Source organism: Littorina saxatilis, linkage group LG9 (assembly GCF_037325665.1).
Source record: "Littorina saxatilis isolate snail1 linkage group LG9, US_GU_Lsax_2.0, whole genome shotgun sequence".
NCBI lineage: Eukaryota > Metazoa > Mollusca > Gastropoda > Littorinimorpha > Littorinidae > Littorina > Littorina saxatilis.
In genome coordinates this window covers 24,761,119-24,777,123 of record NC_090253.1, presented here as the reverse complement: position 1 = coordinate 24,777,123, position 16,005 = coordinate 24,761,119, and the positions used below count along the sequence as shown (strand labels likewise).

Sequence of the window (16,005 nt, the reverse complement as noted above, 5' to 3'; positions counted from 1 at the left end):
CAGAATAAGACTAACACCATACAAATGTACACACACTCTCCATTTCGCACTATTGTCAAAGCTTAGGATCAGGTAATACCCATGCAGGCACTGCAACATTTTGAATTCTTTTGCGATTGATAATGGTATAGCTGTATGCTATATTTTTCGTTTTAGTCATTATCTCTCTGGTAGGGGTAATACTCGTTTTTACGGATAATGGTATATAGCTATACTTTATTTTTCGATTTAGTCATTATCTCTCTGGTTGGGGTAATACTCGTTTTTACGGATAATGGTTTATAGCTATACTTTATTTTTCGATTTAGTCATTATCTCTCTGGTTGGGGTAATACTCGTTTTTACGGATAATGGTATATAGCTATACTTTATTTTTCGATTTAGTCATTATCTCTCTGGTTGGGGTAATACTCGTTTTTACGGATAATGGTATATAGCTATACTTTATTTTTCGATTTAGTCATTATCTCTCTGGTTGGGGTAATACTCGTTTTTACGGATAATGGTATATAGCTATACTTTATTTTTCGATTTAGTCATTATCTCTCTGGTTGGGGTAATACTCGTTTTTACGGATAATGGTATATAGCTATACTTTATTTTTCGATTTAGTCATTATCTCTCTGGTTGGGGTAATACTCGTTTTTACGGATAATGGTATATAGCTATACTTTATTTTTCGATTTAGTCATTATCTCTCTGGTTGGGGTAATACTCGTTTTTACGGATAATGGTTTATAGCTATACTTTATTTTTCGATTTAGTCATTATCTCTCTGGTTGGGGTAATACTCGTTTTTACGGATAATGGTATATAGCTATACTTTATTTTTCGATTTAGTCATTATCTCTCTGGTTGGGGTTATACTCGTTTTTACGGAAATGACAAGGGGATTCTGCTCCTGCATTCAGAATTAAAGACTGTGAACAAAGTGTGTGCACACGCACATTTTTGTTGAGGCTTTTACATGGAATAATGATGGGTATTCTTTCATTACCCCTATCAGTACACTTGCTTTTATGCTAAACAAATAGGTACACATGAACTGTATGTCTGTTTCCTTTCACTACCCATAGCAGTACACTTGTTTTTATGCTAAACAAATAGGTACACATGTACTATATGTCTGTTTCATTTTACTACCCATAGCAGTACACTTGCGTGTATGATAAAAAAATAGGTACACATGTACTGTATCATATGTCCGTTTCCTTTCATAGCAGTACACTTGTTTTTGTGCTAAACAAATAGTTACACATGTACTGTATGTCTGTTTCCTTTCACAACCCATAGCAGTACTCTTGCTTTTATGAATAAACAAAACAGGTACACATGTACTGTATGTCTGTTTCCTTTTACTACCCATAGCAGTACACTTGCCTGTATGATAAACATATAGGTACACATGTACTGCATGTCTGTTTCCTTTTACTACCCATAGCAGCACGCTTGCTTTTATGATAAATCATTAGGTACGCATGTACTGTATATCTCTTTCTTTTTCACTTCCCATAGCAGCACGCTTGCTTTTATGATAAACCATTAGGTACGCATGTACTGTATATCTGTTTCTTTTTCACTACCCATAGCAGCATGCTTGCTTTTATAATAAACCAATAGGTACACATGCTCTGTACATCTGTTTCAGAACCCTCTGATCCCTCCGAACAAGCGAGATGAGATCATCAGCCACATAGCGATACCCATAGCAGCACGCTTGCTTTTATGATAAACCAATAGGTACACATGCACTGTACGTCTGTTTCAGAACCCTCTGATCCCTCCGAACAAGCGAGAGGAGAGCATCAGCCACATAGCGATACCCATAGCAGCACGCTTGCTTTTATGATAAACCAATAGATACACATGCACTGTACGTCTGTTTCAGAACCCTCTGATCCCGCTGGGCAAGCGCGAGGAGATCATCAGCCACATAGTGCTGGTGCACCAGAGTGTGGGGGTGTACAGCAAGCGCTTCCTGCAGATGCTGAGGCGCGCCAACTACGTGACTCCCAAGAACTACCTGGACTACATCAACTCCTACCTCAAACTACTGGACGAGAAGGACAAGTTCATCCAGAGCCTGGTCAGTATGCAATAACAGTACAGTGAACCCCCATCCCCCCTCCCCCTTAAGACCTCCAACAAATTCAGAAACTCAGGCCTTGAAAAGGAGGGAGTCTTAGAATGGGGGTCAGTTTTACAGAGGTTATGAAGAGAAAGTCTGATCAAAACAAGGTCTTAGAAAAGGAGGGAGTCTTAGAATGGGGGTCAGTTTTACAGAGGTTATGAAGAGAAAGTCTGATCAAAACAAGGTCTTAGAAAAGGAGGGAGTCTTAGAATGGGGTCAGTTTTACAGAGGTTATGAAGAGAAAGTCTGATCAAAACAAGGTCGAAGAGAAAGTCTGATCAAAACAAGGTCTTAGAAAAGGAGGGAGTCTTAGAATGGGGTCAGTTTTACAGAGGTTATGAAAAGAAAGTCTGATCAAAACGAGGTCTTAGAAAAGGAGGGAGTCTTAAAATGGGGGTCAGTTTTACAGAGGTTATGAAGAGAAAGTCTAATCAAAACAAGGTCTTAGAAAAGGAGGGAGTCTTAGAATGGGGGTCAGTTTTACAGAGGTTATGAAGAGAAAGTCTGATCAAAACAAGGTCTTAGAAGAGGAGGGAGTCTTAGAATGGGGGTCAGTTTTACAGAGGTTATGAAGAGAAAGTCTGATCAGAACAAGGTCTTAGAAAAGGAGGGAGTCTTAGAATGGGGATCAGTTTTACAGAGGTTATGAAGAGAAAGTCTGATCAAAACAAGGTCTTAGAAGAGGAGGGAGTCTTAGAATGGGGGTCAGTTTTACAGAGGTTATGAAGAGAAAGTCTGATCAGAACAAGGTCTTAGAAAAGGAGGGAGTCTTAGAATGGGGATCAGTTTTACAGAGGTTATGAAGAGAAAGTCTGATCAAAACAAGGTCTTAGAAAAGGAGGGAGTCTCAGAATGGGGGTCAGTTTTACAGAGGTTATGAAGAGAAAGTCTGATCAAAACAAGGTCTTAGAAAAGGAGGGAGTCTTACATTGGGGAGGGGGGGTCCTAAAAGGGGGGTTCTACTGTGACTAAGAGGACCCATAACAGTACACTTGCTTTTATGATAAACTTGCAAATCGGTACACATGTACTGTGCGTGTGTTTCAGCATCCTCTTATCCCCTGGTCAGTATGCAATGGCACACCTATGGCACTGTGCTGCCACTTTTGTTCCCAAACTAAGAGGACCCATAACAGTGCACTTGTTCTTATGATAAACAAATAGGTACATATGTACTCTACTTGTGTGTCAGAATCCTCTTATCCCTTGGTTAGTACGCAGTGGCACACATATGACACTGTGATGCAAATTGTTGTTCCAGACTAAGCGGACAATTTGTCAATTGGACCTGGACTGGCAATTTGTTTAGGTCTTTCTACATGTCAAAACTATCGGGCAGTCGACCGGACAGGGGTCAGAATAGTGTGTCAAATTAAAAACGCATGCGGCAATGTCGTAAGACTGAGGCCTGAGAACATGCTGATGATACTAGAAACACAAATGTTAATTTGGTTCGAGTAAGTCTTCTTCCATCGCACAATACACTTTCACAGCAAGTGAAAACATCCGCTTAACGTTGAACTTTTCAACCTTTGCTTAATCGATACTTGTGCTTGCTTGCTTACTTACAGGCTATAGGAGCGGCAATTATGAAATTACTAAAATGATAATGATTTAAAATTAGTGGGGAAAATACGACAGCACTTTAATGTTCTCAATGTGAAAAACAGATGCTTGACGTCGAACAAAACGATGATAAAAACGGGTCATACACGTACAAACTCACTCGTACAAAACATGGGATCACGTGGGAGTTGCAGGCCATGCACGCAGAAAACGAAAAATGATAATAAGAAGAAGATGGAGAAGAAGAAGAGGAAGACGTATGCAGTGAGATGAATCACAACATTGTTACACATCCAACAAAATGATGCGATGGTATTCAAGGAAAAGCAACAGAAGAAGAAGAAACAGTATGTGCATGCAATTTGATAGCACAAAGACAGTGACACATCAAACTAAACGATACAATATTCTTATAACAACACTGTCCCTAAGCAAGCAACGACAAAAATCAACAGTCCATCACACGAAACAATACTGTGTTCTTATAGCAGTACAGTTACACTTTGCTCTCATTGTCCGCAGTGTGACCGACTGAAGGGGGGTCTGGAGAAGATCGCGGAGGCCAGCGAGATGCTGACGATACTGAACGAGAAGCTGGCCGTGCAGAAGGTGGCGGTGAAGGAGAAGTCAGCGGCCTGCGAGGCCCTGCTGTCCGGCATCATGACGGCCTCCACAGAGGCCAACGAGAAGAAGAGCATCGCGGAGACCAAGGGCAGGGAGATTGCTGAACAGAGCGAGATCATCAAAGTGGAAAAGGTTGAACACTTTGGGTGAAGCAACTCGTGCACCCCTGTGCACGCATGCATGTATATGCGCTCGCTTACATGCACGCTTCAACGAACGCACGCACGCACACATGCACGCACACACACGCTTCCACGCACGCACACACACACATACACACATACGCGCGCGCGCTTCCACGCACACACGCACACATACACACATACGCGCGCGCGCTTCCACGCACACACGCACACACACACACACACACACACACACACACATACACGCACACACACACACACACACACACACAGGCACACGCACACACACACACACACACACACACACACACACACACACACATACACACACACACACACACACACATTCCGTTTGAAACCTTCACTCATTATTTGACCAGCACTGCGTTTCAAATGTGTGAAGCAAGCTTCCGAAGAAACCCTAATTTTAGGCTCAAATGGATCGTCTCCATGATGGTACATGTATTTGGGTTATTGGAGCAGCGTTTACACTGAGTTGTGTACAACGTGTTTCAGGCCGATGCAGAAGAAGCACTGCACGAAGCGCTGCCGCAACTGGAATTGGCACGTTCTGCCCTAGATGAGCTGGAAAAGTCCGACGTCACTGAAATCAGGTCATTTATTTTTCTTCTTCTTTGTTCATGGGCTGAAACTCCCACGTTCACTCATGTTTTTGCACGAGTGGATTTGTACGTGTATGCCCGTTTTTACCCCGCCATTCAGGCAGCATACGCCGATTTTAGGGCGTAGCATGCTGGGTATTTTCTATACCCCACCGAACTCTGCACTGACATGGATTACACGATAATTCCAGGATTTCATCACATGCATGATCAATCTTGAGAGAGAAATTGAGCACTGTGTATTTGGGTTTGTTTGAATGCATTGAATGTACTCAAGCCAAGCCATATCCCTCGTGTATTGCACATGGTTGACATCTTCTTCTTCTTCTTGCGTTCGCCGTCACACCATCAGGTTAGTCTGCGAGACGAATGACGTCGTGGCTTCCAGGTCTTGTCTGCTCTGTTTGGCGCAGCAAGACGGACGAGAGGGACCTCCAGTAGCTGAGGTTGGACTCCTCTGAGGCTTGGAGCCCGGCGCTGCCTCACCCTGGAGGGACCTCAGTGGGCAAGCGCCATGAGTGTCGCTTCTATCTGATGGTGTCATGGTTGAAACAAAACCTTTTGTCATCATTTTCACGAGTTTTCATTCACAAGCACCTGGGAAATAAATCTCATGTTCCCCAGGCAATAAATCCCCGGTTACCATAGTTGCAGGAAGCAGGTTATACATGGATAATCAAAAGCAAACCAAATAGAAACGCTCCGGGATTCTTCGGCTCTTTTCATTGGTGTTTCCCCAGACCTAAACAGACGACACGACACTGCTTTGCAAAGTTCCAAAAACGAACTGGCAAACTGGCAAAAGTAAACAACAACAAAAACTACTTCATGAAAGGTCATGCATTCATCAAAAACAATTGAAACCTAGCAATATGTTTTGTCTTCTTACAAAGTCATGGAGTGCGTGTATCTGTGTTTCGATACACAGACGTTCGGTGAAACACGAACGTCAAGTTCAAGTAAAACGACCCCTGACACACACATTTTGACCCGTGCACAAGACGTTGTATCGATAAACGAAGCACAAATAAGAAACAATAATAAAAGCAAAGAAAATAGCAACAAGATATGCAAACATCTAACAAAGCCGAGCAAGCAGAATGACAGTTCTAATGAAAAACAAAGAGGTACTGAGTCGGAAACAAGATCCCGATTCTTTCCTTCGCTGCACTACGCAAATCTTCTGTGACCTTTGACCAAACGTAGCTTCCACATTCGATCACTCAGCTTAATATTTACAACAGAAAGCCGAGGGGGTGGAATACCGAGATGAACCTACAGGATAGAACTGTGCATCCTCAACCCTGACATATTCATCCCAACATTTAATGAACTCAAAAACACAGAAAGTTGCTTTCACACGCCAGCTCATTCTGATAATCCTCGCTCCACGGCTATCGTTGATTGCCAGTGGTTATCAAACCGGGACTCGTGTGGTTATCAGCACGGAACCCGTGTTTCAAAGCATGGCTCCCTGGGTTGATTGTGCACTTATCTTCTCACTACCAAAATGATGACAAAAACGATGTTTGGTGGTTTGTTGACAGACCAGCTTTTTTGTCGGTCCTCGGGGGGCATATCGACTTTTGTTTCATATTTATTGACTGCGGCCTTCGGCCTTGGTCAATAAATATGAAACAAAAGACGATATGCTCCCCCTCGGACCGACAAAAAAGCTGGTCTGTCAACAACCCATCAAACATCTTATAATGTCTTAATTATGTCGTATGTCTTATGTCTATTGGCAGGTCTTTCGCCAAGCCACCCAAGGCGGTGCAGACGGTGTGCGAGTGTATCGCCATTGTGCGCGGACTGAAGGAGATCTCGTGGAAGTCCGCCAAGGGCATGATGTCCGACCCCAACTTCCTGCGTCAGCTCAAGGAAATGGATGTGGATAACATCACCTCCAAACAGACCGGCGCTGTCAAAGGTATGTCCGTCACCTCCGGCCTACTTGCTTGGGGAAAAAAAGCAAATGTTCATCGTGCGCGTTTGAGATACACTTGTGATACATGTCAAGGGATCGCGCTGACCAGGGAAAGATTGTGTTGTCAGCATACCTGTCCCATGTACATGACGGAGTCGCTTTCTGTGTACCAAAGGTGAAGGTCGAAAGCTAATACGCTTAATTTAACAACAACAAACAGCAGCAGCAACAACAACCGCAACAACATCAACAACAAAAACAACCATACAACAACAAAAACACAACAACAACAACAAAAACAACAACAACTGTTTAAACAACAACAACAACTGTTTAGAATCTAGAAGCACCAGAAGTAAAATCGACAACTGGTCAAGTCTATCGGTTGATGGTCGTTTTGACTGACAGTGTTCACCGGCAAACATAACGTAATTCTGTATAGACTTTTCCTGATTGCTTGTCATGACGGAATGTTCATGGTTTGTGTGAGTAAGTATTGCACCTTGCAATGAAATATGCGTTCATTTTTGGCAAGCTGGAATACTTACCCTCACAAACTCTGGGCATTCCGTCATGACAAGCAATCAAGAGAAGTCCGAGCATAAAATAATGACCTATACAACTCAATTGACCTGTATACTCTCTCTCTCTCTCTCTCTCTCTCTCTCTCTCTCTCTCTCTCTCTCTCTCTCTCTCTCTCTCTTTCTCTCTCTTTCTCCTTTGTCTATTCTATTGTCTTGTCCTGTCTCCCTTATAACTTTGTTTTTTTGTCAAATTTATATAGTTTATAAATATATATGTATTCATATGTTGTTTTGTTTAAAGAGCAATATGTTAAACTCTCGCCGCAAGATATTGTAATCCGTATGTTTGTTTCTCCATTTAGGGTCACCACCCTAAGCTTGAGCTTGTTTTTACATTTAGTCAAGTTTTGACTAAATGTTTTAACGTAGAGGGGGGAATCGAGACGAGGGTCGTGGTGTATGTGTGTGTGTCTGTCTGTCTGTCTGTGTGTGTGTGTGTGTGTAGAGCGATTCAGACTAAACTACTGGACCGATCTTTATGAAATTTGACATGAGAGTTCCTGGGTATGATATCCTCAGACGTTTTTTTCATTTTTTTGATAAATGTCTTTGATGACGTCATATCCGGCTTTTCGTGAAAGTTGAGGCGGCACTGTCACGCTCTCATTTTTCAACCAAATTGGTTGCAATTTTGATCAAGTAATCTCCGACGAAGCCCGAACTTCGGTATTGCATTTCAGCTTGGTGGCTTAAAAATTAATAAATGACTTTGGTCATTAAAAATCTGAAAATTGTAAAAAAAATATGTTTTTTATAAAACGATCCAAATTTACGTTCATCTTATTCTCCATCATTTTCTGATTCCCAAAACATATAAATATGTTATATTTGGATTAAAAACAAGCTCTGAAAATTAAAAATATAAAAATTATGATCAAACTTAAATGTTCGAAATCAATTTAAAAACAATTTCATCTTATTCCCTGTCGGTTCCTGATTCCAAAAACATATAGATATGATATGTTTGGATTAAAAACACGCTCAGAAAGTTCAAACGAAGAGAGGTACAGAAAAGCGTGCTATCCTTCTCAGCGCAACTACTACCCCGCTCTTCTTGTCAATTTCACTGCCTTTGCCATGAGCGGTGGGCTGACGATGCTACGAGTATACGGTCTTGCTGAAAAATGGCATTGCGTTCAGTTTCATTCTGTGAGTTCGACAGCTACTTGACTAAATGTTGTATTTTCGCCTTACGCGACTTGTTGATCCTTTCTTTCTTTCTTTCTTTCTTTATTTATTTGGTGTTTAACGTCGCTTTCAACCATTCAAGGTTATATCGCGACGGTTTTGATCCTTAGCATGTATTATTATGCATTATCCATACATTGTTGAATAAACACTTTTTAAACCAAAGAATGACACGCACCTTGAATGTGACCGTGTGGTTGTCCAGCTATGCTGAAGGACATGGACATGTCTGTGGACGAGATGAAGGCAACCAGCCGTGCCGGGGCAGGGCTGCTCAAGTTTGTAGAGGCAGTTATGGGCTACTGCGCTGTCTTCCGGGAAATCAAACCCAAAAAAGAAAAGGTATCAAACTCTCTCTTTTTAGATTTAGTAGTGAAATGTTGACTAAATGTTTTAACATAGACTGGGAATCGAGACGAGGGTGGTGGTGTATGTGTGTATGTATGTGTTTGTCTATATGTAAATGTATTAATGACTTGTCATTAAGTCATTTACGTTTCAAAGTATAGGTTGGCAATGCTGATACCTGTACATGATGTTTTAACACACGTCAACATATTGTTCACACTCCTCACGCTATCACACACATCATGTAGCCACTTGGAGTTGTTGTTCGTGCCGCTGAATTTTATTTCAGCGACTTTTGCATACCATATATTTGTATGCATCCACGTTATATGTTCTTTTTTACATTTAGTCAAGTTTTGACTAAATGTTTATAGACGGGGGAATCGAGACGAGGGTCGTGGTGTATGTGTGTGTGTGTGTGTGTGTGTGTGTGTGTGTGTGTGTGTGTGTGTGTGTGTGTGTGTGTGTGTGTACCCATATTTCCACAGGTTTGGTTGCCTAAATCACCATAAGGCAACCATCCACACGTGGATGGCAACCTAAACTGTGGATGGCAACCTGATTGTGTGGATGGTCGCTTCATTTAACACCGTTAAATTGACTTTTTTGACGGAAAGAATGTCATAAGAATGTTAAACTCTGGATGGCAACCTAACTGTGTGGATGGTCGCTTCATTTAACACCGTTAAATTGACTTTTTTGACGGAAAGAATGTCATAACAATGTTCAAAATGACATTCTTTCCGTCCTCTATAGGCGACGAAATAGGTCAAATTTTGTTCATTTTTTAGTGCAAAATTCTTCGATGCCGGAGCGAGTACTGCACCCAGTGCTGTTGTAGTGCAAGTGCACTAGAAAGGCACTACACCCAGTGCCGCCTCTTAGGTAACCATCCACACTTTAGGTGTGTGTGTGTGTGTGTGTGTAGAGCGATTCAGACTAAACTACTGGGCCGATCTTTATGACATTTGACATGAGAGTTCCTGGGTATGATATCCCCGAACGTTTTTTTCATTTTTCCGATGACTACCTTTGATGACGTCATATCCGGCTTTTTGTAAAAGTTGAGGCGGCACTGTCACACCCTCATTTTTCAATTAAATTGATTGAAATTTTGGCAAAGCAATCTTCGACGAAGGCCGGGGTTTGGTATTGCATTTCAGCTTGGTGGCTTAAAAACTAATGAGTGAGTTTGATCATTCAAATTAAAATTAAATTAAACGATCCAAAAACAATTTCATCTTATTCTTCGTCATTTTCTGATTCCAAAAACATATACATATGTTATATTTGGATTAAAAACAATCTCTGAAAATTAAAAATATAAAAATTATGATCAAAATTAAATTTCCGAAATCGATTTAAAAACTATTTCATCTTATTCCTTGTCGGTTCCTGATTCCAAAAACATATAGATATGATATGTTTGGATTAAAAACACGCTCAGAAAGTTAAAACGAAGAGAGGTACAGTAAAGCGTGCTATGAAGCACAGCGCAACCGCTGCCGCGCCAAACAGGCTCGTCACTTTCACTGCCTTTTGCACTAGCGGCGGACTACGTTCAGTTTCATTCTGTGAGTTCCACAGCTTGACTAAATGTAGTAATTTCGCCTTACGCGACTTGTTCCAAATTTGTTTCAAAACTTTTCCGCGACTTGTGGCGGAGACCGACACCAAATGTTTACTTCCATATAACCAATCGTGGTAAACTTGACCACATAAAAACATCAAATTCAGTACTTATTCCTTCGAACCAAGTCGAATCCCCTTCGATTAAAACTTGTAAGTGTTGTAGCGTCCCTTTTGAGAAGTGGCCTTGACCATTGATAGAGAATCTATATCATGACAAGAAAGGTGGACTAGGCCAGTGGACTCAAAATAAAGTGGGATCGGTCTTGGGACCTGTAACTAAACTCCTCAACTTAAATTTCATATATGTGTATATGTATATGTCGTGCCAAATTCACGGAACTGACGATTTCGCGGAATCTGCAACAGTTTTGCCTATTTTGCGTAATCTGTTAAACGCTGCCCTTTTCGCGAACTAGGCAGCCGGTCCATACAATCATATTTGTGTCACCGAAACATTGCGTTTGCATTGCTTTAGCTCCCTGGAATGGTTTGTATGGTCTATGTTGGTCTGTGTCAAGCATAAGTCAGGAAACGTCCCTTTTTGCCATAACTTGCCATAACGTATCGAGTATTGCGATATTTATCTATTCTAGCATCTAAGTGTACACGTCTGGTGATACCCAAGGCATTTAAGAACTTGAAAACCCAAAATGGCTGCCGATTTTGCAAACACGGCAAGTTTTAGAAGCCTTTATACGCATTTTCGGCAAAATACTGCCGATGTCGCGAAATGGGCAGCATTTTGCCGATTACGCGAAATAGGCAAAAATGTTGCCGATTCCGCGAATTCTGTAATTCAGTAAATTCGTTGTGTGTGAGTGTGTGTGTGTGTGTGTGTGGGGGGGGGGGGGGGGGCAATTCCAAGAAAACTACAGGATCGCTCTTCATGGAAATGGTCAAAAGAAAATGACGCATGCTTCGCAAATCTGGCCGCACGGAGCTTTTGCAAGACGTTTTCGATAAAAAAAGACTTTGCGAAGTCTTCACGAAGTCGACTTCAGGCTCAATTAAGTAGCGCCTCAAAGCCTGTCCTTAACTGGGCGAAGTCGACTTCGCGAACCTGGCCAAACAGAGCTTCAGTACTGAGTTTTCGGTAAACAGACTTTGCGAAGTCTTCACGAAGTTGACTTCGGGCTCAATTAAGTAGCGCCTTAACACAACGTGTCCTTCAGGTGGCCTTTCTAGAGAGGACGTTCCACATGGCCAAGCGAGACCTGGACCGCATCACGCGTGAGATCGCCGGGCTGGAGGCTCAGCTCGCCGACCTAAACCGCAAGTACGAGGAGGCCATGGCGGAGAAACAAGCCCTGGAGGAGGAGGAGAGGATCATGGCGCGACGTCTGGTGGCGGCTGAGAAACTCATGTCTGGCCTCGGCTCGGAGAGCGTGCGGTGAGCATATATATATATATACTAGATGAATACCCGCTTCGCCGGGTACGGCTGCGCCGGGTACGGCTTCGCGTGGACTCGGCTTTGCCGGGTGTACGCCGGCTTTGCCGGCGCACCGCACGAAGGAAGGGAGATAAACGCGCAAAACATTGGAGAAGAGTAAAAATAGTATAACGGGAATATGGATTGAGCGTTGTCGACAGTGACCTTCTAAAAATAGGAACGGGAATATGGATTGTCGCCACACGAAGGAAGGGAGATAAACGCTGAAAACACTGGAGAAGATAAGGAAGAGTTACTGGGAATGGATCCAGAAAAAAACCAAAATCGGTTCAGCGCTGCGCGCTGAGAGCACGTGTTGAAATATCTCATCGAGCAGGTTGTGTCCGGGGTGTACCTGAAGATGGCCACCAAATTTGAAACAGATCCATCGAGAACCTTGGGCGTGCATCGCGGACATACACACACACACACACACACACACACACACACACAGACACAAGTCGTATATATATATAGATATCTGTTTGTCTTTGTTTGGGAGAATGTTAAACTTTGTAGCCTGGTGGATTTGTTTAATGTTTTATTTTGTTATTTTGTTTATGCCTGTCCCGACTCTTGTTCCTTGTCCCAGCACGCTCTCACACCGCCGCGTCCCAGCATGCACTGCTTCATCCACATATGAATTTCGTTCCGCTGCCAGAGCCTGGTGGATTGTTTGTTTTGCTCTTTATGTACCTGGAGTTCGCAGGTAAGGAGTACCCTCACGTACGCTTCAAATCTATTTTAATTATGTATCTGCCTTTGAAAATTTGAAAAAGGAAAACTAGGAAATAGTATTTGTCATCTATGAATATTCGACGTGGATGTCTCTATTGAAAATACAATTTCTGATGTTGGAGTAAGTGGCGTCGATATGACACGTTATGGCAGATCGTATTAAATGTAAACTTGGACATGCGTGTCAAAGATTTACTGTTGGCTGCTGCGCATGATGATAGGCGTTGTTTACTCACGGTGAAACCATTAGTGCACTGTCCTATTGAGCACCTAGCTATGTCAGGGTGTTCCTCTCCGATCTGTGCCTCCCGCATGGCAACACACATGTGCTGAGAAGCGAACTACTCTTGGAGAGACGTTAGCATTCGAATCATTTTTGACTGACCTTAGTAATTGGTGAGTATTAGGATTCATATGTCTCCGTCTGTGTGGAGGGGCGGACGGCCGGCCGTCCGTTGACAAAAAACGTAACGTTGAAGTTATCTCAGATGTTTTTCAAGCTAGACCTCTGAAACGTTGCACGCTCTTAGAGTTGGATGATCGCACAAAGTGACCCCGATTTGGTTGACCCTCGTCAAATGTGGGGGTCACAGCGGGGTCATGTTCGTTTCATAAAAACTTAACCTTGAGGTTATCTCGGATGTTTTTGAAGCTAGAGCTTTGATACTATGCACCCTGTGTCACTCACCAGATGGGGCGTGGAGCTGCAGGCCCTGAAGAAGGCTCGCGTGCAGCTGCTGGGCGACTGCCTGGTGTGCGCGGCCTTCATGAGCTACGTGGGCGCCTTCTCCTGGGAGTTCCGCGACCAGCTGGTGTACGAGGACTGGGTGGGCGACCTGCAGGCCAGGGGCGTGCCCATGTCGGATCCCTTCAAGCTGGAGAACCTCCTCACCACCGACGTTGAGATCAGCAAGTGAGGAAGCCTTAATTGACTCAGTTGGTTGTTCCTGTCACTTGTTTGGCTATTCGGGACCGTGTGTTTCCTTTTTCAGCTTGCATGGTGGTCTCTGTGTTTGAAGCTAATTACATTTAGGTATATCAAAGTTTACTGAAGAGGGTTCCAAAACATCGGAAGGGAGGGGCGGGGGTGGGTGGGGGGGGGGGGGGGGGGGGCGGGTGAGCGTCCCGGCTTTTTTTGGGTGCCTTTAAGTGAGTATTGTGACGTGTATTGTAGAGCAATCCAATACCGTTCTATATAATTAACGCACAAAGCAACGCACTCGCTCAAACTTATCGGAATACAACAAAATGCGGATCAATGCCAAGCAGGTTCATCAAGTACAGTAGAATAGATGATGATTGGCACATTCAGAAACAAAACAGTGCAGCCCAGTAATATGCAACACAATGGAAAGCAATAGTCTGCCAACGCACGTTCTGGACTGCAAGACACTCTTGTTCGGAAATACTGATTTAACTATATCTTTGAACACTAAAATATTTTCTGTTGTACAAGATTATGTTACGTCAACTGATCCCTTCGGCTAATATTATATTAACAGTGACTGCAATTGATGTAGCAAGGCATTAATTCTCTCTCTCTCTCTCTCTCTCTCTCTCTCTCTCTCTCTCTCTCTCTCTCTCTCTCTCTCTCTCTCTCTCTCTCTCTCTCTACCGGCACGGTTGGCCTAGTGGTAAGGTGTCCGCCCCGTGATCGGGAGGTCGTGGGTTCGAACCCCGGCCGGGTCATACCTAAGACTTTAAAATTGGCAATCTAGTGGCTGCTCCGCCTGGCGTCTGGCATTATGGGGTTAGTGCTAGGACTGATTGGTCCGGTGTCAGAATAATGTGACTGGGTGAGACATGAAGCCTGTGCTGCGACTTCTGTCTTGTGTGTGGCGCACGTTATATGTCAAAGCAGCACCGCCCTGATATGGCCCTTCGTGGTCGGCTGGGCGTTAAAACAAACAAACAAACAAACTCTCTCTCTCTCCTCTCTCTCCTCTCGCTCTCTCTCTCTCTCTCTCTCTCTCTCTCTCTCTCTCTCTCTCTCTCTCTCTCTCTCTCTCTCTCTCTCTCTCTCTCTCTCTCTCTCTCTTCATTTTATTTGTATAAAATATAATGAAAGATAAGTGTTGAAGTTATCACTTGTTTGCCATGTTTTGTTATCGGAATGTGTATTAATTATCATTTTTAGAATGTGTCCATTAGCAGTCTGCTTGTTAACGTTCTTAATGTTGTTATTGTTTGAAACGTGTATCAAAGAAAATGAATAAAACACGCTTAAACTAATGGAAAGCAACCAATAGCAATGCAAATGTTTTACTTTCAGGTGGACTTCAGAGGGTCTACCGCCTGACGAACTGTCCATCCAGAACGGCATACTGACCACACAGGCTTCCCGCTTCCCGCTGTGTATCGACCCTCAGCAGCAGGCCCTTAAGTGGATCAAGACCAAGGAAGCCAAACACAATCTCAAGGTGACACCATGCCAGCCATAGGAGGCTTAATTACTTACTTGATTGGTTTCCAATTTTGGCCGTTTTCAGTACATGATTCATGTCATTAGGATCATGCATACGCATGTTCATGCACACGCATGTTCAGTATGATTTACCGTGTGCGAATGTTTTTCAGCGGATAATATTCATAGCTTGAGATCTGTGATTGGCTGCAGCCAGGTCACGAGTGGTTTTTGTCTGACAGACATAACCAGATCGGAGGGGTCAATACGAACCCTCTGCGATGGATTTCCGATCGAAGTAGAGGTGATAGTGTGTGTCATTTTGCAGGTGTGCACGTTCAACGATCACGATTTCGTGAAACAACTTGAACTCGCCATCAAGTACGGGTTTCCCTTCCTCTTCCAAGACGTTGACGAATACATCGACCCTGTCATCGATAACGTACTGGAGAAGAACATCAAGGGTAAGACACTGTTTTACAGTTCAGTGGTAGTGTTGTGTACAGATTAAATACCTAAGTTAATTAAAACTAGTATGTGTGCCGGTGAACATATGCACTGATTTCTGTGATGAATATTTTTTATATTCTTTGATGTGCACCCTTATGCTGAGTGTGATAACCCTCGAATGACTAGTCCTGTGATAAATATTGTTCAATGACATA

General features: G+C 43.0%; 1 protein-coding gene across 1 annotated transcript in view; it reads left to right on the top strand.

Moving 5' to 3' along the window:
* Window positions 1-16,005, top strand: part of LOC138975684 (dynein axonemal heavy chain 10-like) — a 186,492-nt gene that overhangs the window by 142,825 nt on the left and 27,662 nt on the right. Inside the window, exons 56-64 of the mRNA XM_070348421.1 lie at window positions 1,889-2,086; window positions 4,220-4,453; window positions 4,981-5,078; window positions 6,836-7,017; window positions 8,992-9,128; window positions 11,939-12,156; window positions 13,628-13,849; window positions 15,209-15,356; window positions 15,669-15,804. Of these exons, the coding sequence (XP_070204522.1) occupies window positions 1,889-2,086; window positions 4,220-4,453; window positions 4,981-5,078; window positions 6,836-7,017; window positions 8,992-9,128; window positions 11,939-12,156; window positions 13,628-13,849; window positions 15,209-15,356; window positions 15,669-15,804 (1,573 nt within the window). The remainder of the gene's footprint in view (window positions 1-1,888; window positions 2,087-4,219; window positions 4,454-4,980; window positions 5,079-6,835; window positions 7,018-8,991; window positions 9,129-11,938; window positions 12,157-13,627; window positions 13,850-15,208; window positions 15,357-15,668; window positions 15,805-16,005) is intronic.